Raw genomic sequence first — 27,460 nt, forward strand, 5'->3', positions numbered from 1 at the left:
TTCAGTAGCCGGTTAAACACACAAGGGGCCGCTTCCCTTTTCCCTCAACTATGAGAGGTGAATTATGCCTCCACGCATTCAGATAAGGCGGCTCAGGTCTGTACTGGACCCCGCCTAAGACCTTTTATGCAGTTTCACACATGTTTATTACACCCAGTTCTCATCCTGGCTCACTCACTCCAGAACACGTTTTGAACGTCCTGCCGCCTGTGGCGGGTTCTGCAGCGGGGTGGGAGGGTCATTCCTGGGGATGTTTGGTCCTTTTCTCTCTCGTGGTGTTGGGGGGGGGTGCGGTGGGAGACGAGTGGAAAATAATCTCTTTAAATGGTGACATTTGCTTCATCACGTTGACATTTTTATGGTATCGAAGCCCTGCTTACCGAAATAGAACTCCAATGAAAAGGATAAAGAAAGCTCGGGCTTAGATTTGGACACCGCTGTTCATTTTTAACTTCCTGAGACACAGGGCTCTTTTCCAACTCTGGTCACCGCACTGAATCACAGTAAGACACTTTTTTTTTTTTTTTTACTCTCCTTTTCCAGCCAGTCAACAATGACACCCAATTTGACTAGGAAAAAAGATTCCAACTTAAAATATTCTGACAAGGTTCAGGCATGCCAAAAACACAATGTTCTTTAATAAGAGACTGAATTGGTACTGCAGAAGAGTTCATAGTAGGGCACGAATGTTCATTTTCTGAATTCTTAGAGTTTATTCAAAGCCTGCGGTCCGGCTCTCAGAGCACTGGCAGGGGGTGCGGGGGACATTTGCGAGGGAAAATTTTCAAAGTTGGGAAATGACATGAATTATCAGGACCAGCATGTCACGAAGGGCAGATTCAAACCACAAGGTGCTTGTCTGAAGCAGCACTTGCCGTGGCACGCATGAGCAGTAAGGGCCGCTCTGAGCCAGGGAGAGGCACGATGAACAATCGCTTCCTAAGGTATGACGGTCCATTCTGCAAAGAAACTTCTCTCTTCTGGAACTGGGAGTAGAGGGAGGGGAATTAAGAAGCTAAACCGGAAACGGTGCAGGGGTTAGAAGCTAGGCAATGACTTCGAAGCCCCGTAAAGTTAACGTGGACAATGGTTACCAGCCTTGGGAATAACTAAGGAGGGACAGGACCAAGAGACGTTCCAGAACAAAAAACAGTAAGGTTCTTTGACTTCCTGATACTAGTAAACATACTAAAATGGAGAGCAATAGATCCCAAGTATGTCCCATGGGGCCCTGTGTTATCTGTAAACAGAGACCGTAGGCAAAGAAATTTGGTGGTGGGGGGGAGGCACTTTTAAACAAAGTAAAATGGGTTTCTTCATTGTCCAACCTCTCAAAGCCTCAGCAAGCTAATTGCACGATTTGATTTTCCACGAAACAGGGTGCCTTATTTTCTATGTTTATTTAATGACCGAACTTCACATTTTTTTTGTCTGTTTCTTATAGAAAGGATTACCTTACTGTTTTGAAGATCCCGATTTGGGAAATAAATATGGAGTTCCTTGTTTATTATTCTGCCATTCCATACTTCAGAAAAGAATTACTCTTTTGTATCATTGACATCTCCACAGTTCCTTAATTTCTAAAATCAGGAATTTACTTTCCCCATGACTTTCGATCAGACTTTAAGGGGGTATTTATCCAACTTTAAGAAAGAAATCCATAAAAAAATCATTTTCCTTTTGAACTGGGTGTGGATACAAAGCCATTACCAAAAGAGGTTATGAAACAACTTGATTGTTAAGGATGGTGAAGAATGGGGTAGAGGACTTTCCTTTTTGGGTGAATTTGGGTGAACTACCAGTGAATAAGAAAATGCAGCCCAAATAGCCTCTCACACGCTATAGATTCACCGTTCTGTGATTTAAAACACCCACGTGTTGCACCTACATATTATTTTCAGATTTAATTGTTATATCACTTACAGTTGATGTGCACTTGCCTAACATAAATATTTCTAAAAAAAAAAAATAAATAAAACAAAAATAAAACAAAAACCAAAAAAAAACCCCGGAATCTACTTATGTCTTTTTTTTTTTTTTTTTGCCCCTACTTTAAGTGCCTAAACCAACCCAGAACGCCCAGGGATGTTGTCGAAGTGGCAACCAAACACCACCCACATCTCCAATGTCCCCTGGGGCTTCCTCAGGGGCCCTTCACTGAACTGGGAACATAAGTTTTCCCGCTATTGTCAGCCAAAGCTTGAGTGACCCAGTATTCCCGGGGGAATATCTAAGCGCTGCTTAGCCCTTCAGGCTAAGGCCCCTCAGGCTCCCCTACAGCTGGAAGAGCTACAGGTTGGAAAGACAAGTTAGATGCAAAAGACCTCTACAGTCCATTTGTCTCAGGACGAGAACGGCTTCTTCTCGTCTTAAGACTACTATCCTCGAGGTGAGAAAGAACAGAAATTAAATTTGACAAGACAGAACATTCTCTGTGTTATGCTTCATGCCATAATAAGTCCTGAAGTTAAAAGTTTGAAGATGTGGTGTAAAACGTAAACGCGAATACATTGTGGTGCTCGGTAGTCCACGTGATTAACGAATCGAGTCAGAGATCGTACTTTCAATTCACATGCTACAGAGATTATTATCCCAGAGGCCATATCCTGTGACGTTAGGATCCAGGGAAAAACTAGGGGTTTGAAAGTCCAGACTTATTAACCAAGATCCTCTTGTATGGTGGCCAAAAATCAAGGCTCTTCATTAGCAAAGACCACAAATCAAACCCCCCACATATTGACCTTTCCTTACTTTTATTGGACATTGGCCTTCAGCAGGTGACCGAATGCTCGAATCCTGGCCGAGGCCTCCCATACGCACGGGAGGCTATTTAAAAAAAAAAAAAAAAAAAAGAAAGAAAGAAAGAAAAGAAAAGAAAGGGAAAAAAAAAGGACTCTGCAGGGCAACGTGTGAACTAATAGTACAGATCAAAGACAACAACCCACAGATATTTACAAACTTACACAAGCAACGCATACTTGCGACTGGTCCCTATATGGCTGGACATCTTTTCGTATCAGTATGTTCTGCCTTGGCCCGAGATATACACCTAATATTTTTTTAAAGGTTTCATTCCTGATCATGGAAGCATAACCTACTCATGTTGCAAATAAATAAGTATATTAAAAAGAAAGCTGAGTTAAAAGTTTTATTCATTCAACATCTCACATTACAAATATTTAAAAATTATATGCATACTGGTATAAATAGTCATTTGCAAACTATTTAATAACATTAATTTTCCACTAGCACTTCAACAAATGAACTCTTTTAAAAAAGGAACTGTGTTATATAACTTAAGAGTAGAACATACAAAAATAGGAACTTAACGTGAAAATGACTTTAATAAAAAATGAATTACCCTTATTTAAAATGCTATAATAAATACTACAACCTCCCCATACACAGTAAAAACTATATGGAAATTCAGCCAAGTAGTACAATTAACTGACATACTTAAATAACTTTTCCTTCTGATAATATGAGCAATACACTGGAAAAAAAAAAAAACATTAGGGATTAGTAAAAACTAGACACCCACTTGCTAAAAGTTTCACTTCCAAAAAATATAACAAAAATCTGATGAAAATTATAAAAACTAATTATACTTTAAATTTTAAAAATATAAAAAATAAAACAGTTGAATACAATATTGTCCCAATTCTTACAATGCTATCAATCACAGTAGCTTTAAAATAAGATAATAAAATAAAGCAAATGACCAAAACCTCTTTTATTCCATTTTTAAAAATAATCTCAAATTTACATTAGTAGAAAGATTGATTTCTGATTCTTTTCTTTAGAAACACCAGCAAGAAAGAGGATTACTCTTAACAGTAGAAAATGACATTTTTAAATGTCTGCAATTAAAAACAAAGAATTACACTGCAAAGATCTTTCAAAAGTTTGAAATAAGTATTGCACATAACTTGAAGTTAACTTGCCACAATTCATCACATTCAAGTTTTAAATCACCTTTTAACAGAAGATTCAACTCTTCAAAACAAAAGGGGTGAATTATCAAGTCTTTCCAACAGCACTCTCATAAAATGCTAAATTCGTTCACTGCAAGTTTTATTTTGCATTCTGCAGAGGTCTGTGTATGGAGAAGTATATATATTATACCAAAGCGTGGGGACCAGAAGGGGAAGGGAGAGAGGGTTCCTTTACATAGAAAATAATCAGAAACACTTTATTTTACATTGCAAAAATAACCATGTAATTACTCTGTAACTACATTGTAAGTACATGGCTGGTGCCATGCTAGTGTGCTAGAACTACATGCTTGGTAAATTGAAGTGATACCCTAAAATCTGTAAACTAATTCCATGTTAATTACGTTTTGAGTTACATGGTAACTCCCAACTACAATCCCGTGTAATCTGAAGGACATGTAATCAATAACGTTCAGAGTAATAGATAATAATTGTTTATGCCCTGTAAATTGAAGTGTAACCAAATAATCTGTAAACACGCTTGTCACACAATCACAAGTAAATATTAGTAGAATAACAATTTCTTACATTAGTCATGCATACTAACATTACACACCTGTCCCACGGCAGGCTATTTTTTTTTTCTTTATATATAATTAAAAGAGCAGACATCTCTGAATCAAACACTTAACATCAATTTATTAATATTAAAAATGGCTAAACATTCACCAAGAATGTCTGCGTTGTGAATAATTTTAAAAACTTAGTAAGAAGCTGTAGACAATTTTGTTATTTTAAATTTCTACCCTATGCTTATGCGTTTAATTTTTTGTCTTTTTAGGAACTACCGTGTTATCTGTCATTTTCATGCGAATTTTTTTCATTAATTTGTGACTTTACATAGACTATTTCTTAAATTATAGGTGCACCAATAGCTGGTGCTGGGGAAGGATGTTTAAGCAACATGCTTTCTCTTCTCTGCAGACTCTAAAATAGCATTGCCAGTGCACAACATTCATAATTTAAAATGTATGCAGAGCACTGAAATGTATAAAAAGCAGAATATAAGAAAATAAAATTTATTAAAATTATTTATATTAAAAAATGAAGTATATGAAGATCTCTCAGTAATAAAAGTACAAAAAGCTACTCTTTGCAATATGAAAAATTGAGGTATTGCATAAAGAGATATCCCGTCAGTGAAAAGTGTGCCTAAAAATGTTCACTGTTGGAAAAACAAGATATACAAAAGTAGTGCATAACAAATATACATTATGTGCATGACAAAATAAGTTAGCTACAAAAACACTGTACCGAAATTCAGCAGGTCATGTACAAAGGGAAAAATTATTATTCAAAGCTAGTTCTCAAACAGTGTTATTTCTTGTTAACTCATCACACCTGTTTACTGAGTAGGAACAGTACAATAGCACACCCCAAGCCACCTACAAGCATCGAAAAGAATAAAAAGAGGCAAATGAACGTTTCGGTTAGAATCATGTAGTTCAGGAGAAAAGAAAAAAAAGTCCCTGACCAGCTACACAAGAGCACCCTCCATTCGCATGACTGCTTTCCGTATTTGCAGGGAATTCTTTAAAAGCAGCTCCCTTTCTATGTCTGACCATTAGACAGCATATGCCTCCATTTTGACCTTTGGAACTTAACAGGTATGCAGTTCGTTAAAGCCTGTGCTAAAAATAAAGGACTGCTTTTCCTAACGATAATCAGCAGGGGTCATCAGCCAGGTGGTTCCACCGTAGTGCTGGGGCAAGTCTTTGGTTTTGAAGGATCCAAGACGGTACTGTTAGGTAGCACAACTAGCAGGATTTTTGTTAATGTTTTGCACACCGGTAATAATCCTTTTGGTGGTGGGTAGGGCATTTGATAAGAGAATGTCAATTAAAATAAAAGTTACTTCCATGACCAGGGCTTCAAGAGACTATTTTAAATTTACCCCTGAAGCGTACTGTTCAACACATAATAACGCCTTTCGAAGCTAGAATTTTATGTATAATAAAGCATGCATTACTTGATGAAGTTGGCACTTCAAACACTGACTATGTCCCATGCTAAGTTCTGAAACGGTAATGTTATTTTTATTTTATAGGAAGAGTAAGATAAACATACGTACCTTTGCACAGATTTACACAGTTACTTAGTTCAACAGTGCAAAACACTCTGCAACTACTTAACTTTTTTTTTTTTAACTTTTTTTTTTTTTCCGTTGTCTATGTTACAACTAAATTACAGGATACCCAAAGCAACTTTAAATCTAAAAGTAAGCCAATCGGCAGCCAATTTGTATATTGGTTTTGTTTCCCAGTTTGGGCTACAACTGTACTGTTAACGCAAAATCAAAACTGATGTCCTTGAGGTATCTCTAGATCCGTTCTGTTCTGTTTTGTTTTTTAACGTCAAAATGGAGAGCAAAGGCTGACACCTGATGAGTGTTTACTAAATTAGGATATAGAGTTTATATATAACATCAAAAATAAAATTTATACATTTGTTCTTCGGGGGGAGGAAATGCTAGTTTTCCCACCAGTTGTCATTAATTCTAGCTTTGGTAGGTTTCCTGGGGCCGTGACCAGACGAGGAAGTTTAAAAATAAATAAGTGCACTCCCCTCAGTAGTACATTTACCCAATTTTTACATTCTAAAGGTTTTTAAATGGTTGAAAAGAAAATAAACCTAGCTCTGCCTACTTTACTATTTTTTTTTTTTTTTTCTGCTGTGGTAGTAACTCGGAGGCGTCATGAAATTCTACTCGGCCTCGAAACCCTTACAGTTTGTTCTAATGCTGCTTCGATCTTGCTCATGCATTTGTGTTTGCTTTAACATGCTCTTTCCTGTTAATAATTGTTAACTTCCTCCACTGCTGTAAATGAATAAAACGGTGGGGGGGGGGGGGGGGGATGGCAAAAAAGAGAGGCAAAAAAGAAAGAAAGGAAAAGGCAAAAGCACTTCTCTGGGGGAAAAACTGTGTCAGGACAGACTGATAGTGTTACTGTTGCATGGTTAATTTTAATAAAAAGTATTCTTATATGTTATATTATTAACAATAATTTAATTAAAAACCCAAAATACTCTATTGTTTCATTTCTCTTTTAATATTTCTCTTTCTCCTCTAAGAAAATGTTACAGGAAGTTTTGGATCCTCTTGGTCTCCAGCAAAACAAGAGAATAAAACTTCCGTGCAACACGATGGCAATACGAAAAAGGAGTTCGTACGTACTGTTTTCAGTGACACGAGAATCTACAAAACGCCTATATTATAGGTCATTCTTTTTGTTACACTATTGTTAAGTTACGGGCTGCTACAAAAGGACATGCCAGCGTGAAGAGGGCGAGGAAGGGGTCAGAATTAACAGAAGAGTGCACTTATTCTGAGGCCTGAAAATGAGCACTGTAGTTACCCTTTAGTTCCAGCGGAATGAAATATGTCGCGGACGGTCACCGCCTTCCTTCACCAGGGGCTTGTGGAACTCCCTGCCAGCACGAGAATGAATAGCAGCCCAGCAATATTCACAGTAATACTGCAGACAGGTAACGTTAGCACAGAAAAATGGAGCAAATTTTCCACCACAACGGGCCCCCTGACATTCATCACACAGCTGATCATCCAAGACATATGGCTTAACTTCCACCTGCAATCGAAAAGAAAAGGAAGGCGTTTACACTTTTCAGTGAATGGTCCAGGCACCTCTTACTGTGGTGCGTGCACTTCCAACCTCTGTCTGAATCAATCTGTGCCGGGGTGCCCCGGAACAAGGGTCAGTAGCTCTTTTCCTGAAATTAAGGCAGTCCAGTCCATCCTTAAGGACCTGGTGAGGCTTTTGTACTCCTCATTTTACATTTCTGTCTTATTAAAGAACCACTTTTCAAAGGAAAAACAATTCGGCCAGAAATAAAGAAGGGAAGCCAACTGTTTAGAACATCACGAGATTAAACCCACAGGAGCATTTTTATAGACACAAACCATCGCTTTAATCAGTGGATCTGGATTTTTGTCATATGTGGAATTGTAATTTGAACAAAACCAACGAAGGGCTTCCCAGTTCCACAAAATAGCACTTCAGTATTCGCATCAGAGGGAAGATGCCTGACTTCTGTGTCATAAGCGTCTAAGTTGTAATAAAGGCTGGGTCACGGTTTCTATTTACAGTGTGCACATCGTGGGTTATAATCACCCAGACTCGGAACTCTGAGCAAACAAGACACGGCCGTAGTACTCATAGTCTAAAACCTCGCCTTATTCTCTGTCAGTAAGAATGGTTCAGTCTAAAAGTCAGAGGTGAATTTCTGAAACTGGGTCTGTTCCAGTGTTCAATAGGCCAACCTGTCATTTGAGTCTCTCAAGCATTAAAAATAACCTGGCTGTTAATTCACCAGTGAGAAAAGAGTTGGTTATTTTTAGTCGTAGAGAGACTCAGGGTTAAAATTCCCTTATACCAGGCCATCACTACCACCGGTGCCATCCGGTTGTGACAAGGAATCCTGACAAAGGTTAGCCATGAACAAAAGAAGACGAGTGACAGGAAGACGGGAAGAGCAGACAAACCAGAGCATTAGCCTTCTGGCCCCGAGGCCACTCCGTGACATCTATGGAGCTGCAAGAACGCTGGTCAAAGGGCTTGATTGCAGAGGAATACAAATGAAGTGTGCATTTCCATGACTAACCTTACACCTCTGACACCTTTGCTGGGATGAAGCGGCGAGACAGGAGACACTGCTTGGTCAGACGTAGCTATTTTTTCAGTGAACTAAAAGCATGTGGGCTTGTTAACTTATACTGCAACGTGTCTTGCCCTCTCCCTCCGTGTTTATGTTCGAATCTAGACCTTTCTTTTCATACGGTCACAGTATGACAGCCACTATCACCTTGTATTTCATACCGACACTGTAGCAGCGTATACATGAAATGAAACAAAAGCAGTAAGTGTCAACCACCATCGCCTTGATAGTTTCTACATAATGAATTGAGAACAGCACGATACGATCAATCAGTAAGGACTTTTTGGAGCACAATGCCTCAGAGTGTTGATATCTAAGTCAGTCCTAATGAAAGTGCCAGTCTCCCATGAAATAAGGAGCTAACACCAGAATATAAATCAACACACTGCTTCTTTCATCAGGAGGGTCTTTCTAGGGGGAGAAAAAAACCCCCAAAGAACCCCAAGTCAGCTGAACTAATCAACACCACGCTTCCTAATGTAGCTGATTCACATTCTGGTGTAATGGTGTAAACTCCTATCTCACCACAAGCTAGTAACCATTTGCTTCTGGCAGTCAGCTCACAGGCCACACTTTGAGCAGTGTCAGTGTAAGATACAGTTATATCTATCAGAACATCAACTCCTCAGGAGATGTTCCCGAGAAGAACATCAACTACTTGTCCTAGGTGCTAAAACATCTGGTGAATGCATGAAACACCAAACTAAGAAATAAATCTGTGAATGCAAAGAAATAAGACGGATAACGGAACACAGAGCTTCAAATACAGTAGCTTAGAAAACAGAGGAGAGCGCTCTCTCCGAGGTTTTCTCCAGCTTTTTAACTCAGAAGACAAACCAACAAAGAGGAATTTAAAGTACCGAAGATAATGCTAATTACTGCCTGATTTCAGGTGGTAGAATACACTAAAAAGATTATGATTTCTTTCACTTAATCTGTTTCAATGAAATATTTCTAACGCAGTCCTACCAGTGAATTTATTCAGTCATTTGTTACATAGCACACTGGAAAATAGGGCTTACGAGATAGTCATGATGTCTCGGGATTAAAAAAAAAAGGTCAGGGGATCTCAAGGGCATCAATATATAATATATTGATGTGATATAATACATCAATATATAATATATTATTATTATTATATTATATATTATATATAATATATATATAATATATAATTATATATTATTATTATATAATATATATATACTTATATATATAAGTATATATACTTATACTTATCAATATAAGTATACTTGATATTTATATCAAGTATATTGTACTTGATATAATGATATTTACTGAATGACTAACTGAATAAGTGAATGGATGGAGGTGATAGCTTAGGAGATTAAATCAACCACGGTAAATTGATGCAGGGCTCTGATTAGGCTACTCAAGAAACTAAGAGACAGAAAAAAATCACAGGAACCCTTAGATGCATTAAAGAATATACACCTAACTGGTCCTACAGGCATAACTGTCAGCTGCCAATTTTATTGCCATATTAAAATTCCCCCATTCCAATCTTGGTAATGACACACCGAGAGGGCCATTTCCAGAACTTTCCAGAATGTAATCTAGGACTTACCCGTTTATCTATCTCTCCATGCTGCAGCTGAACAAAGCGGGCACTGATAGCAGCTATGTAACTCTGTTGATTAGAGAATGCGACTCGCCCAGCTCCTTTAGGGTATTTCAGCTCAGGGTCGGTATCAATCCCCGCATAGCACACACCTCCATACAGACGATCCATTATCATGGCAAGCTCCACTAAATAAGAAAGGAACAAAGACGGCATTTGAAATCAGGAAAAGCCATCTCGCTCACCAAAGATTTCATCAAAAGCAGTTCATATGTATTCTGAGCTCACGTCCTTATGATAATTATGAAATCAATCTTTAATCTTTTAAATAAGGGCAGGGGCTCTGCTGGGTTTTTTTTTTTTTACGTACGGTCACTTTTAATCTTCACAACAACCCTATGAAGTAGGTAGTGATTTCCTGGGGAAATTGAGCCACCGAGTGGACGTTCAATCTGTCCAAGGTCACAGATGGTTAAGTGATAGTGCTGGGTCGGTCATCTTGGTCTGTCCGCTTTCTACCATGTGGCCACCATGGCTTTACAAGTAATAGTGTATTGCTTAATATAAATAATCAGGTGAACGCTAGCAAATTGACAGTATGGAGGTCGTTCTAGAATATCTCCATGAAAGCCTTGTTACCTTTCCCTACAGTCTAGTTTTCCACCAGTTTTTTATATAAAAACTTGAAATAACGAACGTATGGTGTTCTCCATGAGGCGTTTAAATTTTGAAACTGCATTCTCGTTCGTTTTTATCTTATCTCATTTATACTATTAAACCTCAAATTACTTGAAGTCAGGGATGAAATTTCTCCTGTAGGTCCTACTTTTAAAGACATGATGCACTGCTGAAAACCCTCCCATGTTTCAGAGCTCAGTAAAAGCCGGTGGGCAACTGGGGGCTTGGGAAATAAACCCTGAACATCTTGACATCTAGTCTACTCTTGAAGGGCTCTTCCAGATGATGACAAGAGTGATGCTCACTAACACCACACGGAGCCCTTGGCCCTGCTCATCACACTCAATCCTCAAAACTATCAAAACTCTTTATGAAGCAGATACACTTATAACTCCTTTGGACTGATGAGGACATTGAAAATTAGAGAAAATAACTTGTCCAACGTCACTCAACTATTAACTGGGAGCAGGGCACATGAATTCAAAGCCAGATACTTTGATTCTAGAATTCTCTTGGACATTAACTCAAATGCTTACGGAGAATTTTTCCTAAGATATCTTTATAAGGGGAGCGCCTGGGGGGCTCAGTGAGTTGAGCGGCCGACTTCTGATTTCAGCTCAGGTCATGATCTCACCATTCACGAGTTAGAGCCCTGCATCAGGCTCTGTGCTGACCACGTGGAGCCTGCTTGGGATTCTGTCTCCCTTTCTCTCTGCCCCACCCTCGCATGCATGCTCACTCTCACTCTCTCAAAAATAAATACACATTAAAAAAAAAAAGAACTTTATAAGGTTATTTCTTATGCTAAAGAATAAAGGGGGTATTTTTGTTTGTTTAATCATACCAGCTCGTAATGGTCGAGGAACACCACCAACAAATATAGTTTTTCGTGGGTCAAGAGGCTGTGAACCATCCATCACAAAGTCACTGTCACTGAGATTCCAAGGCCGAATCTGCACCTAGGGACCAGACAAACCAAAATGTCTCATTCTTAATGCTGACAATTTATGGAGAAATAAGTTTAAAATTACTGCAGAGTATCTGAAGAGCAACAATAATCCACATCATTATAGATCAATAAGGCTGTAAAATTAGGGGCGCCTGGGTGGCGCAGTCGGTTAAGCGTCCGACTTCAGCCAGGTCACGATCTCGCGGTCTGTGAGTTCGAGCCCCGCGTCAGGCTCTGGGCTGACGGCTCGGAGCCTGGAGCCTATTTCCGATTCTGTGTCTCCCTCTCTCTGCCCCTCCCCCGTTCATGCTCTGTCTCTCTCTGTCCCAAAAATAAATAAAAAACGTTGAAAAAAAAAAAAATAAGGCTGTAAAATTAGAAGACTTACAAATAGCATAGCCCAACCCTTCATTACATTTTTAAGAGTAAACCAAGTGATTTTTTTAAGTGAACCGATGTTAAGCGAACCAAGTGAACCAAGATGGAAAGTTCAGTTTCATTACCTATTATAAACTAAATCACTAACACTTCAATTATCGGTAATTAGCTGTTTTTCACACTATTTGGGCTTCCATCCCACCCGATCCCCCCAAATCTACATAATGTAAGTTAGCATGGTACTTGAGGTTAATCAGACTACAGTGCTAAAGGGGCGCCTGGGTGGCTCAATCGGTTGAGTGTCTGACTTCGGCTCAGGTCATGATCTCACGATCTGTGAGTTTGAACCCCGCAGCGGGCTCTGTGCTGACAGCTCAGAGCCTGGGGCCTGCTTCGGATTCTGTGTCTCCCTCTCTCTCTCTGCCCCTCCCCTGCTCATGCTCTCTCTCTCTCTCTCTCTCTGTCAAAAATAAATAACATTAAAAAGAAAAAAAATTAAAAAAAAAATACAGTGCTAATAAGTAAACTATGATTGTGTGCCCAATCCTACAAATGCAAACTACTCCTAATACTAACAAACCTGTTGCATTATTTCAAAAAGCATTTCAAAGTAAAAACATTAATATTTGCACATAGCGATGGGTCCACTGCTTCAGCCAACCAAGAATAATATTTGCACATAGCGATAGTTCCACTGCTTCAGCCAACCAAGAATCATGTATCTCATCCTAATTGTTTGCATTTATTTATTGTTACAAATGCCCATACCAAAGGCTATGGGTAGGTTCATAGTGGGGTATTCCCAATATGCCCATCAACAAAGTCCTAGGCCAGAGGTCCAAATTCAAATACTGTGAAGACTATGGGGGAACATAAACAAGTCAAGTATAAAGAGTCTAGGCCATGGGAACTCTGGGAAGAGTGTTCCTGACCTAGACAACCCCGAGGGAAGCTCCACTAATTACTGCTTGAGCAGTATGAACCCATAGGCACCTCCATTCTGAACTGCACCCCATTACCAGATCAACCTGAGTGATAATCAGTTGTTGATTTGCCAGATTTGTCAAAACAGGACAGTTGCTACTATTCTTAAAGACCAAATTTTTTGATAAAAAAAATTTTTTTTTTTCAAAAAGAAAAAACCAGGGGCGCCTGGGTGGCTCAGTCGGTTAAGCATCCGACTTCGGCTCAGGTCATGATCTCACAGTTTGTTGAATTCGAGCCCCGCGTCGGGCTCTGTGCTGACAGCTCAGAGCCTGGGGCCTGCTTCAGATTCTGTGTCTCCTCTCTCTCTGCCCCTCCCCTGCTTGTGCTCTGACTCTCTCTGTCTCTCAAAAATAAATAAACGTTAAAAAAAAATTAAAACGGAAAAAAAAAAAGCCACGTACCTTTCTCTATATACATAATTCATTTTACTTTGGGAGAATACCTTGTGCAAAAAGTTAAGGACATTTATTGGGTAAAATTTTGATCAAAGAGAAGAAGGAGATAGACAAATACGTATTTGTGATTTTTGAGTTCTATTACTCAGAGGAAATTCAGCTACTTTATCAAACGTATTATCGACTGAAGTCTTTCAATGGTAAAGATTTACCAATATTTTAATTAACCAAAAAATTCAATGTCAAAAGAATGCGCACGAATAATACAGAATGTCAATGTTAGGAGGTTGACAGCAACGACATTCTACTTACAAACTTATCCATTAACAAACACATCAAGATGTCTGTGGGTTTTCAAACCAAGCAGAGATGGAGGCAAAAACAAGAAGCTATTTTCATGTTAGACAACACTCACTGGCTTATCTTTGATAGTGGGACTGGACACACACAGGTAGAGCTTTCCATCTTCTTCAATACATGCATCAATCAGAGCCTGAACAGAGCTTTCATCTTGAAAAAGCAGGAATGCATAGCCTGATAAAAAGGGGAAAAGAGGCTTATTTGTTTCCCTTCTTTTTTTTACATAATTCTTCAACAGAAAGGAAGGATAAACCGAAACTAAGGAAGAGAAAAAGAGTAAAAAAAAAAAATTAATAAACTTAAATATTCCTACCTGAAGTCTGATAGTATCAACATTAAAGTTCAGTTTGGTATCTTGAAACGTATTTTGGAGTAAAATTTAATTTGAATAGAAAGTATACATTAGGTAGAAATTTTAAAGATGTATTTGGGAAAATATAAGTTTAACAACGGAAACTTTTATAGCAAAGATGAACATTTATTAAAAGGCTAAACATTAAACAATGTAAGGATACACTGTACATGTATATTAAATTTGGAGAATTACCTTTAGGAGGAAAATAGGATTTGCTCTCTGCTTTATGAGGCCAATCCACAATCAAAGGGCCAAAGCGACGAAAACTAGCTGTGATCTCATCTAAAGAACAACAAAGCAAAACAAAACAGTAAATTTAAATATTTTTATAATCATTTTGGGGAAGTGGTTTAGAGAAAAGTTTCAAATCTACTCTTTACAAGAACAGTACAAAGAACTCCTACACCTCCTTCATCTAGATTCCCCAATTGTTAGTATTTTACACATTTCTTGCCCTTCTTTCTACCTGTATGTATGCATGAAATCAACCTATCTACCTACCTACCTACTTACCTATCATTTTTTTTCTGACATCGCGCTCTATAACCCCAAAATACAACCACTGGCACCTGCTCAAAACAAGGCCATCTCCCCATCTACCACCAGGTAACCCTCCCAATCAGGAAATCAATATTCATACACTATTACTACCCAATTCACAGACTCCACCCAAATTTCGACCTATCCCAGTAGTATCTCCTTTTCCCTTTCTGATCCAGAATCCTATCCAGGACACGTGATATATTTAGATGTCCTGTCCCTAGGGTATCAGTATTCTCCAGTCTTGGAACAGCTTCTCATTCTTTGCTATCTTTTATAGCTTTGACAGTCTTAAAAGGATAGAGGCCATTCATTCTGTAGGATGACTCTCAGCCCGTACCATTTCCTCATGACCAGACTCATGAGTAGACTATAGGAAAATAAATTTCCAAAGAAGTTCTGGAAACGGTAGGTAAGCGTGTATAGATAAGACCCAGAAGGAGAGCAGGTCAGAGGAAAAGAAGAGATGGGAGATGTGCTCAAATTCCAAGCTGGTAGAACTGTTTTTCTCTCCTCCAGATTGTGAAACAGTACAGTCTGCGCTCCTCTTGATGCCTGTTTCTACAGTACCATTTAGCTCACGTAAGAGAGACTGGTAAATAGAGGAAGGAAATCAGTACAACCTAGAAGTTTTACTGGCTCACAAGTGATTTTTCCTGGGCATGGTGAGCTAGCATAGTGGGAGGAGAACTATAACCTTCCTCAGGAAAAGAAAAAGCCCCTAGCTTGTCTGATATGCTGGCAGGAGCCCTCCCTCTCTCTTGTAAGAAAATTACAAATGAGCACAGCGACCAGGGCTCTCTCGCTGGAGAGGTATACTCTCAACCTTGCAGGGCTCTTTTCTCGGGAGTGTTTGCACCTTCTCGGGTGCTGAGGTCCAGTTACATCTGCACTGCCTCCAAGCTTGCAAGCCAGCGTTTCTGCTCTAGTGGTTTTGTGCATTTTCAGTATTCCTTGAGGTAACCTCCAACCGTGCTGACCTACTTGCCTACATTGTCCAAGCTATCTGCGGACATTACTTTCCTTTTTGCTGGTGCTTCCTAATGAACTTTGGGTACAAAGTTCAACAGGTTCGAAATTAGCTGCTTCTAACCCTATGTCACCAGAAACCCTGTAATTGTTGAGGTACCATTCCACATAGCACAATATTCTCCAGGACTGCATATTTCATGTTATAGAAATAACTTATCAATATGCTTGGTCTTAAGGATAATGCAAGACGCCTACCATCATTCCCATTAATTTGGCTCAGTTTAAACCATCTCCTTTGCCAGGTTAGTTATATCTACCTGTGCTTCTAAGAGTTTTAGAAACTGCACATTTAAGATGGCTCAGTAATTTTCCAAAAAAATACAGACTATCTAGGCCAGGAAGGAGTTTATCCCAGGCAAGGTCAGGTCAAATTCAGTCGTCTCTCTCTTTTTGTATGTAAGCATGTAATTCACTCGTTAAACACCATCTGGGCTATAAAGACTTTAAAAGGTTAAAACACAAAACAAAACAAAAAACCACCTAGAACCTATGGTACTAGGGAAAATGAGGATTCCAGGCAGAGAAAAGAGAAGGCTGCACTTCGGAGCTTACTTAGAGAGGCCAATTTTGTGACCACGTGGTGAGCCCAAGATGAACACTTTGGAAAGCTGTGCCCTCTGAGGACAGGATGGAGACTGATTCAGTCTCACCTGAAATCCCAACACAGCTTCATAGATTAAACAAAACAAACGAAACAAAAGAGAACCGTGTTTATTTCAGTCTTTGGCTTTTTGAAACCTTTTTGTCTCAACCTTCCAAAAGATTGATCATCTTCAGGAAAATGAAGTGACTCAATACATTTAATCTCAGCCTAATGGGAAGCCATTAAACCTTATTATTATGACTTTACAGATTTTTAGAGAAAACTATTCTCCGTAACATTAATTGGTTGATTTCCATTTCCAATTCGGGAAACCAAGACAAAAGAGATTAGGACAAACAACAACGTCACCACCACCACCAAGGATATATGGTTGCTCTATGGTCTGCACCTTGGGTCTTTACTAGGTCATTTAGACCCACAGAGGAATAAAATATTACTGAACAATTAGTCCTCTAAATCTCTGCATGGCTGGCTCCTAATTCAGGTCTCAGCTCAAATATCACTTCCCTAAAGAGGATTTCCTTAACCACCTAATCTAAGAAGATATCACCATATCACAAAATAGCACAGTATCACACTATTTTCTTTTCAACACTTACTCTCTGATACTTTCTTACATGGTTGCACACTATTTTATCTGCCTTTCTCCACTAGAACTGAAACTCTATGCAAACAAGGACTTTCTATCTTGGTTATACTATAAACAAGCCTAAGAACAGTGTATGGCATTTTAAAAGCCTGTAAATATTTGACAAGTGAAAAAATACTCCTTGAATGATAAAACCCTGAAGATTCCCTTTCTTGTGGTACTCCTTCAGGCTTTATTTTCCAAAAGTTCACACTTAATCTAAGATTTTTAAATGTTCAATTAACCACATTTATGGGGCACTCATGAAAGGTAGGAAACAAATAGGAAAACACATAGTGGAATTTGGCCAAGGCAGCCCACATGGACGAAAACGCAGTAAGCACTGTTTGCCCACAACAGACTCCTTGAGCCGGTTTTCCCATGTTTACTCTTTTTCATCTAGCACAATCACTTGCTTCAGCTGGTTGCCAAAGTCCTGTTCCCCTTCCTCCGTAAACTACTCTCACTTGCCAGGATAGAGAGATAGAACAAAAGAATCATGCAAATCGAAACTGAATACCTGGAGTCAGATAAGATTGTTATTATAATAACAGCCACCACTACCTATGAGTTACCTACTATGTGCCACAGTAGGCACCGTGCAGTTAACAGTTCTTTGTAAATATACCTTCATCGATGTCAGGAGGTAATCCGCCCACGAACACCTTGCGAGAGTATCGTTCCACTCTCTCTCCATTCTGGTGAGTGAAGCAGTGAGGTGAACCCAGGCCACTATGAAGAGGTTGATCCCCACGGCCATCATCCAAGAATCCATCTTCCATTGGAAACAGTGAAGACTGACCTGGAATAGAAAGCAGGAAAAAAAGAAAACGCTAACAGCAAATGTTCCTTGCCACCGATGACCTCACCCAAGAAACCAGGAAAAGGGCAGATTCAATAAAACTGCTGCTTTTATTTTTCTCACTAGATAACAAATCGCTTAGATAGGCTCTTGAATTCCCATCGCTTTCAAGTCTCAATGGAGTCAGAGAGAAAAGCACACGGTTAAACAGAAGACTGCTCAACTAGCCCCCTGGGATCCAGAAACTTCAGGGAGGTGAACTAGAAGTATAGTAGGAGGGAGCACTCTCTTTTGGAAGCAGCTGGCAGTAGACAGCACTGCCTTGGCAGGGCCCCATGGTCACGGGCAACCTAGACATGTATACCAAGTATTAAGTTTGACTAGCAGATGCTAGATCACTTGAGTTTTTCAAAAACACAGAATGACGTAGCCTGCACGACCTCCTCTAAGACTGTCCTTAAAATGCACAAGTCCATTCTTAAAGTGAGCACTCACCTTAGTTTACCTGAGTGGGTTCTAATCGAAACCCATTTAATGCTGCTCTCCAACCTCACTGTCTAGTCTTACAGAATTTAAGATTCTTAGGCATGCTAACGATCTATTTTCTTTCAGTTTGAGTAAGGACCAGCTGCCACCGGTGCCAGCTAATTCTAAAAACTAGGCATTACGTGTGCGGTTTGAAAATCCTGTGATACAGAAAATATAAGCGGAAGAGACCAGAGATGCCCAAGCAGTTCACATTATTCCCCTGTGTACTTGACCGCAAAATATGAACGTTGCAAATCATAAGCGAAAACACAGAGCTACAAATAACTGTAGAATCTCTCGAGCGCTGTTTTGGGACTTTCCGGGCTGCCAATTTCCTTGCAGGTACTACCTGAGGAGTTTGTTCACAGATCCTACAGAAATGTAGCTGTCAGTGCTCTTCCTCCACTGAAACATTCCGATGTCCCTTTGTTGCCACACTTGCCTTCCTCTCGACCTTCCTGACTGAACACAAATAGTAACAGTGTACTCACTATGAATTTATCCCATAAAACTATAGCTCAAGGGCTATGTAATGAAGATAAAAAATGACTTTGGAGGTTATTTCCTATATGGTCTTTAAAAGTCACTTCCACTTTAGAGTTGAGCTATCTGACTATCCACCTTGCTTGTAAAAAGGCAAAGCTATCACAGGCGTCAAAAATAAGGTTTATTCAGGTACCTCTAGGAAATGGTTCGTTTAAATTCTCTAAAATTTCTCGAGTTTTTTCCTCCAGTGTTGGAAATGTATAGGATTTGTCATTTGTGTAGCTAATCTCATTCAGTATTATGCTGAAATTAGTAGAGAAAAGTAGACATAAGGTATTCAAGTATAACAGAGCTTCCAATATGATCAGGTACTTTGAGACTAGTCACCCCATATTTTCCTTTTTAAAGATCCTTAAGTTTCTTCTCCTAAGAAATTCCTTTCAGCAAGGAAAAAAGCAAAATAAATCTTCTGATACAAAGAAGTTGGGTTTATAATTCGGGGACATTATTGATTCAAATCCAAATCCTACCATGCTGACTCCTTCAAATTAGAAAGTCTATAATGTTGACTATGACACATAATGTACGGATCAAAGCTATGGTGCATTCCCCCGCCCCCCTTCCCCACAAGGGTTAGAAATTGAGTGAACTTGGGTCCTCTCCAAATACAACTGGTACATTCAAAAGTTAGAAACAATAATGTTACCTCTCCTTCGCCCATATGTCCTTGCTGCATGTCAAATGAGAAAAAAAACAAAAAACAAAAACAACCTTTCAAACATTGTCAAAATAATCAACTGTGATTTCAACTACCAGCTTTTGAAACTGAAAAAAGTTGGCTATGCTCCGCATTTCCTAGTAAATGTCTCAAAAACAAGGAATTTGGATGGTGAGAGGTCAATTTAATACACCCTTCTGACTTGTTTTTAAGTTCTTCGAGAACACTGTAAAGCTGTATTGAATTTTACTTGTGGTAAGAGAAGTTTTTGGCTATAACTGTCACCCAGGATCCAAACTAGGTAACATGTAACACGATCTAAACCGACTCCTACCATACTGATCTTACATTGTCCCAGAATTCCCTGCTAACTAGCAATTCAGCAAATATGTCAATATTTAATTCAAGACTTTTTCACCACTACAGGATAAATAGCAATTTTACACGATGGCTTGATTAATCCCTCATAAAGAAAATCATAACAAATGAAATCTTTAGGCAATTTATAAACTTCCTTTTAGCCAAAGGAAGTTTCTTGTCCCTTGTCAAATTTCCCACCATGTCCCAAACGCTGAAAAGCAAAAGGTCTGGCATTTTATTGCCAAGTAGTTACGGCTAAGAGAAGTATACAATATACTGATACGTATTTCCTTGAATATCGGGAAAAGGGCAGTACAAACTTTAGATCAAGAAGCTTTTGAGAAAATGGCTCCCCTGAAACCAACTGGCACTTAAAAGCCCGGCTTGTCCGAACACCTGAAACCAATTCAACAAACATTGCTTGAATGCCTGATCTGGCTGGGCACTACAGACAAAGCACATGGCCCTGACTACACAGAACTAGCAAACTTAAATGCCAGACAGCCGCATAAGCAAATAATGATAATACAGCATGCCTACTGCAGTGGTAGTTATGTGTTAGGTGCAACAGAAACAGAGGAGGAAAGCAACTGGCTCCGATGAAAGAGTCAGGGAGAGGGGGTGTGGCATTGGAGCAGGAGATGGGATGGCATGTGAGACCTTAAGGAACAAATAGAGGAAGGGCACTGCAGGCCTAGCAATGCAGCAAATAGGAGTGCTGTCATGGTCAGGAAAAGGTGCCTAGAACAGAAGGACATGGAACGAGTGAGGACCTGGCTGCAGAGGAGTGTTCAAACAGGAAGTCGGGGTAGATTTTTGAGTTAGAAGGTGGAGTCGTACCTTGAAGAAGTCATTATACAAACTGGTCGGGGTTTTAGTTCTTAGCCCACTAAATAAATGCTTAAGATGTTTAATTCAGTTGTAAGTGAGTTGTAACTTAGAAGCACTGTGTGGGTATTTTCCAAAGTGAGACTGTCTCATACAAAATACATGTTCTCCCACTAGTAGGTAACATTGGATTTCACCAAAATACTTGAACAAATGGATTAAAACCACATAAAATCTCCCTCCCTCAACTAGGTTTTCACTTTGGTAGGTCTTAAATTTGGGGTGAGGGGAGGTATTTTCTCAGTTAACTTGACATAGGTTGCAAAGACAAAGATATAAAAACAGGTGCTTGTTTAAGAACATTCTATTCCTATAACTACTTCAATGACAAGGGAGTTTGGGAAAACGAATGATTTGAAAATCTTGGTTCTGTCAAACTTAAAAAGTTGACTGATGCTACTCAGATTTCTAAGAAAACAAATGTTTGAAAAGAGTAGACTTTTAAAAGCTATAAAATTAACATAAAGCTCTCATAGCTTCCACTTATCAAAAATAAATACAGTTTCAGGAACAGTAAATGCTATAGATTAAAGGCAAAAATAAAATCTCAAAAATCTTTAAATGTATACTTCCAAACTTTGATCTTATACCACAAAATTAAGCTGGTTAATACACAAGAATTCATGGTTAAATTCTGAAAACTATTCAGAAATGCTTTCCCACACTGAGAAAAATAAGTGATACGCACACAACGCTTACAACCACAAAAACTGTCAAATGAGGTAGGGAAATTAATATAAATTAGTATCAAAAGATAAAAACAATGATATTCTAGAACACAGAAGAAAAGAATGTTTATTTCCACTTATTATTGTGCTGTTAATTATACATTATTTTTAATGCAGATTTTGACATGACAAAATAAAGTACACAGATCATTAAGTACAGAGTCCAATGAATTTTCCATAACATGAATACACCTATGTAACCAGAACCCAGATATTAACAGAGTAGTAAATGGTGCCACTTCATCCTACATAGGAAAGATGTAATAAGCATCTTTTTCCAAACTATTTCAAATTATACTTGGCTTAAGATTATGATGACGGAATACTTGAAACACAGGTCTGCACCACTTTATTGAGGAAAATGTCAGATTTGAAATCTCATGATCATCAAATGTTACATATTATTTCATGTTTCTCAAACATCCAAGGAAGTGGTGGGGAAAAAAAAAAAATCACTTAAATATGTGTAAAGAAATCTACACTTTGGAAAATTCTAGCTAAGTTGGCTGAAATAAACTCTGCCCAGATTCTTCCTTTAATTTTCAAAGGGTACACTGTTAAAGATATTTGTAAAATGCATGCTATTATTACACACAAATCTTCTAGTCCCCATATGATTTAAAATGACTACTATTTATATGTTTATCTACTTTTATTATAATTTCTTAGTTTTCACTTATAAAGTCCTCAATAATTCCATGTTCAGTATTAACATGATTCAAGAATGCTCTAAATGGACTGGAAACATTGTAGCTATAAATTATTTTTTAATGTTTTATTTATTTTTAAGACAGAGAGAGACAGAGCATGAGTGGGGATGGGGCAGAGAGAGAGGGAGACACAGAATCCCAAGCAGGCTCCAGGCTCTGAGCTGTCAGCACAGAGCCCGACCCGGGGCTCAAACTCATGAACCGCGAGATCCTGAAGAGCCAAAGTCGGATGCTTAACTGACTGAACAACCCAGGTGCCCCATAGCTACCAATTTTTATGATTTCTAGATGCATGCTGTTATTAGATCTATTGATAAATACTTTCTCTCCAAAATGTCTCCACAGGATTGCTTACAAATGCCCTACATTCATCATTAAATTCCCTCTAGTAACATTCCAGTACTCTGGGATGCTAGATTTGCAAAGAAGGTAGGGATAGACTTTTCAGATCTTTTTTCTATACATCATTATAAAAATGAAAATATTATTTGTTTCTTATAAAGTATCTTTTTCTCATTGTTTCTCATTTGTCAAACGTTTCTCGTTTCTTGTCAAAAAGAAACAAGTATCCGTAACAGTGAAACAATCTTAAGAAGTAAATACCTAGCATGTAGCCATTTTAAGAGTGGCAAATATTCATGTGCTGGTATCTAAAGCTCTCTCAGAGAGTTTCCATGAGTTTCCTATGTGTGTACTGTATGGTTCATAACGTGTAAATTTAAAAATAAAGAAAATACAAATAGGCATGTGGGAATTTGCATAAATCTTTTTTCTAAAAACCACAAGAACCTTCAGGGAGAAAAACTGGCACGGAGAAAGAAAGAAGGATTTCACTTCTTGTTTTATCCTTTTCTGTATTATTTACATTAATCAACTACATTACTGTACTCGCTCACAGATCGTTTTTGGTTTTCTTCTTGGTACTGACATTAAAAACAAACAAATGATATAGTAAAGAAAAGCAACTTTGTAAAGAAGAGGCTTTAGGCCATGAGGGATAAGAGATTACTACGTTTTAGGAGGCAATGAAAGACTGATCACACTCCAGCAACTCTGGCCTACCTCAGGCCTTTGGTCTACAACTCTCACTGCCCCCAAGCTGAGAAAACAGATAGCAATTCTATTTGGAAAAACAAGGGGAGAGGGCTCAGAATAAAAGATGTTATCGAACAACAGATTTTTTCAATAGGACTAAAAAAAAAAGTATGTAGGGGAATTAGTCAAATTAGCAGTCATTTACAAAGATATAAATCAAAGGCTGGAAGCTAAAAGAATGGAGATGGTAGAACCAAAAAGCAGGCAATCATCATAAAGACTGGGGCCAACAATTCAACAAAGACGCAAAGAATCATTTTAAATCATTTTATAAATCTACCCCTAATGTAATGGACGCATTGTCACAAATTTTAAATCTACGTTTCACAGTGAGAATCTCCTATGTCACGTTGGCTTGTGTTTACGCTAACTTGTTGGTATGATGTTCAAAGATACTGATAAGATGAGACAAACATATTATGTGTGAAGAGCTATTTTAGAGAAGGGCGGAGAATGTGACCCTAGTTTCTCTATATCCCCAACCCTCAGTTTTTTATAAAAATGGAGAGCTGATTAGAGAATAACAAAAGATAGCCTATGTATATATCATGACCACACAGTCAGATGTTCAGTAAATAGTGATTTTCTCCCTCCACAAAAGTAAACTCATGTGTCTATATTCTGAGGTTGGTCTTCAATAATTACTCTCGGCTTTTCATTACTATTCTAAGGCTAACAACCGCAGAGCACTTTAGAGTTTACAATGTTTTCATATTATCTTTTTCAGGAAGGCATCTTTCAACATGCTCCTTATTCTAGCAACTAGAACCATATTATATACATTTTCAGTAAGTGACTATAATCTACTTTTCTCCTGGGTAAATTATACCTTCTCTCTTTTCATAGATTTCTGTGTATGTCGCCACCCCCCACCCCACCCCGCCGCCCTGCAACCCTTAAGCAAACAATCTTCCTCCTCTCATTCCAAAGAACTATAATTAAGAGTTGTTGTTCTATGCTAACCTTTAAAAGATCTCTTATGAATCTCCTATCTGGGACAAACAAATATTTTAATGGATGCTTCCAAGTAAAAGACATCCACAAAGAAAAGGAAATACATACATGAATCTGTTAAAACCTAATATATTTCGCTGTTATTCTATAACTTTCCCTGCCAGAAGTTCTATTTTTGAAGCAGTTAATCCTATGGGCTGAAGCAGCGGAATGGGAGGTTGGGGAAAAAAAAGTGCCAAGCTCAGGGGCGCCTGGGTGGCTCAGTCGGTTAAGCAGCTGACTTCAGCTAAAGTCATGACCTCACAGTTCAGGAGTTCAAGCCCTGTCATCAGGCTCTGCGCTCTCAGCCTTGCCTGAACTCTCTTACTCTCTCAAAAATAAATAAATACGCATTAAAAAAAAAAAAAAAAAAAGTACCAAGCACGAATACTTTTATACAGAGGTGGTGGTAGTTGTATGTTAGTCTTCTCAGGCAAAATAAATTCTCAAGATGGGTAAAGGGAAAATTAATCTTTTAATCTGATGTCTGTCTCAAAGCTACACCAAGGAATCTGAGGAACCCGAGGATAGTCTGGCCCAAGCTCCTTTCTGACTTGGCTGAGAAACTGAGTCAGTTTCAGGCTTGCTTTTCATAACCATGAAATGGATGTTCTAACTATATTCCTATTACATAAAACTTATTTGGAAAAGGTATCTGTTCTGGGATGAATTGTGTCCCCTTCTCAAAATTCATATGCTAAAGTCCTAACCTCCAGGACCTCAGAATGGGACTATATTTGACAACAGGATCTTTCTAGAGGTACTTAAGGTTAAATGAGGTCATTGAGGTAGGCCCGAATCCAAAATGACTGATGTCCTTATAAGAAGAAATTAGGACACCATTCATGCACAGAGGCAAAATCATGTGAACACAGAGAGAAGAGAGCCATCTAGCCAAGGAGAGAGGCCTCAGAAGAAATCAACCCTCCTGGCACTATGATCTTGAACTTCTAGCCTCCAAGACTCGAAGCTGGAGTTTATTTTTTCCAAGGAAAAAAATGTCTGTTTAAACCACCAGTCTATGGTACTTGTTAAGGCGGCTCTAGCAAATGAATACAGCATCCAGAAAGTAGCTACGAAGTTTGGGGGTTTTATACACTTAAAACCCAAGGATTTCCCCTGTGAATGTCCCTTAAAAAAAAAAATCTCTACAACTGATAACGGCAATAAATTGAATAATTCCCCAGAATGTGCACTACAATATTCTCAGCATCGTTATCAATTATTATCTGTTGAATTATGCTTGCAGTGTCTTTTAAAAGTCATGAGTGGTATATGAAGGTCACTGCATAGTATGAAAACTGATGATCGAGCATGGCCAAGGGGGAAAAAAGTAATTTGATCTACCAGATGAGTAAGCCCTTTTTATCTCTGTACATGCAAATCCCAACACTACTCCAATATAAACTCAATATAAACTGCTGAAGCTGATAGACCACTCTGAACATTCTGAATCTTTTTTTCTTTTTAGTTATTGAGGATTTAAACCCTACTTTTTTCCAAAAAAAAACTTGGAGATTGCTTGAAAATTTCAAAACAAATTGTACGATAAAAATCATAGTCGAAATTCAGAGGTTCACGGGAGAAAGAGTAAACAATTCTTACACATTTTTATCCGAACAAAAGAGAAATGTCTTTCCGCTCAACAGTGGCTTGGAAGAAAAAACCTCTGAAACACTGCAGGTTACACGAAGTCGAATAGCTACATAACCACTTTTATAAAGGTTTTAAAACATGAACAGATGATTTATGGTGGGCAGGGAAGGAAAGCTCCTATAGTTCCTTAAAGTCTTAAACTCAGTAATGAATATATAGCAGCACAATGAACTAGGCTGTTATCTTCAGTTTTCAGAAAAGACTGCAAGGACATAAGACAGGAAGGGACTGTAATTCAAAATGAATATAGTAAGTTTCATGTTATCTATTTTAATTTTGTTTAATGTTGATTCATTTTTCAGAAAGAGAGAGAGCATGAGAAGTGGGGGGAGGGCAGAGAGAGAGGGAGACACAGAATCCAAAGCAGCCTCCAGGCTCCGAACGGTCAGCACAGAGCCTGACACAGGGCTCGATCCCACAGACCGCGAGATCACGACCTGAGCCGAAGTCGGATGCTTAACCGACTGAGCCACCCAGGCGCCCCTCTGTTAATAATCAGACAAAGAAAGCATGGTCAACTATAGACAATTCTTAGACTCCTCTTAATCCTTTGTTTTTTCCTTACAAATTTTTAGCATCTATTCCTAAGCATTCTAATTATTTTAATTTGACTGTGTGCCATGTATTATGCTAAGTGGTTTACATGCATTTCATCGTCATCTCAATTCTGTGAAATGGGTAGTATTTGTGAGTTTATCTTCATTAAGTACAATTAATGCTTTACACTAGATTTCCAAAACATGAGCTAAACTGACAGCAAAGTTACTAAAAACTCAACACATGAATAAGAGTAATTTATCTATAGAAGCAATCCACCATAGAAGATGCTTCATAAATCTGACTGAAGAGAACAGGCAATGCCCACATCTAATCAAGGTGACTGAAAACTGCCTCAACGTCCCTCCGTCCCCACCTTGTTTTAATTCCAGGATTTTAAAGTAATCTGCTATAATCTGGACTTTGCTACCGGGGAGAAAATGACCCTGTCAGCCAACTCCAGCATCCGGTCAACCTAGTTTTATTCCGTATTAAAAATGTATAAATTGGCATCTGGTCCTAGTTGGCTGGTGATTAAAAACTGACACTTGATCAAATCTGACAAAATCAAGTTCTAGGACCCTCTGAGATGAACACTAGATCTGAGACTATGGTAGTCATAACCCCACTCTGCGATCCTGCTTAAGGAACCAGTAAGTTCCCCCTCTTTGACATCTCTTTGTTCTTTATCTTCCTACCTTTCAGTTTGAGACCATATTAACCTCAGCCAGTATATCTAATAAACAAAATTTCCATGAATGTAACAGCAAAAACCATAGAGTCTGTGGACCAGTAAAATGTC

At 38.6% G+C, this 27,460-nt stretch overlaps 1 protein-coding gene across 5 annotated transcripts in view; it reads right to left on the bottom strand.

The window, feature by feature from the left end:
• Nucleotides 1-724: 724 nt before the first annotated feature.
• CPEB4 (cytoplasmic polyadenylation element binding protein 4) overlaps nt 725-27,460 on the bottom strand; it is a 69,582-nt gene continuing 42,846 nt past the window's right edge. For 2 of the 5 annotated variants that reach the window (XM_015537753.2, XM_042992096.1), the window contains exons 4-10: nt 19,680-19,703; nt 17,786-17,959; nt 14,546-14,635; nt 14,054-14,172; nt 11,774-11,888; nt 10,258-10,439; nt 7,027-7,582 (exon numbers count right to left, since the gene is read on the bottom strand). In XM_015537753.2, coding sequence (XP_015393239.2) covers nt 7,355-7,582; nt 10,258-10,439; nt 11,774-11,888; nt 14,054-14,172; nt 14,546-14,635; nt 17,786-17,959; nt 19,680-19,703 — 932 coding nt within the window. In that variant the 3' untranslated portion in view covers nt 7,027-7,354. Of the gene's footprint in view, nt 987-7,026; nt 7,583-10,257; nt 10,440-11,773; nt 11,889-14,053; nt 14,173-14,545; nt 14,636-17,785; nt 17,960-19,679; nt 19,704-27,460 lie in introns of those variants that run through there. The other 3 variants (XM_007082790.3, XM_007082789.3, XM_042992077.1) reach the window with 2 other exon arrangements.

The sequence above is a fragment of the Panthera tigris genome, chromosome A1, assembly GCF_018350195.1.
Source record: "Panthera tigris isolate Pti1 chromosome A1, P.tigris_Pti1_mat1.1, whole genome shotgun sequence".
In the NCBI taxonomy this organism is placed as follows: Eukaryota; Metazoa; Chordata; class Mammalia; order Carnivora; family Felidae; genus Panthera; species Panthera tigris.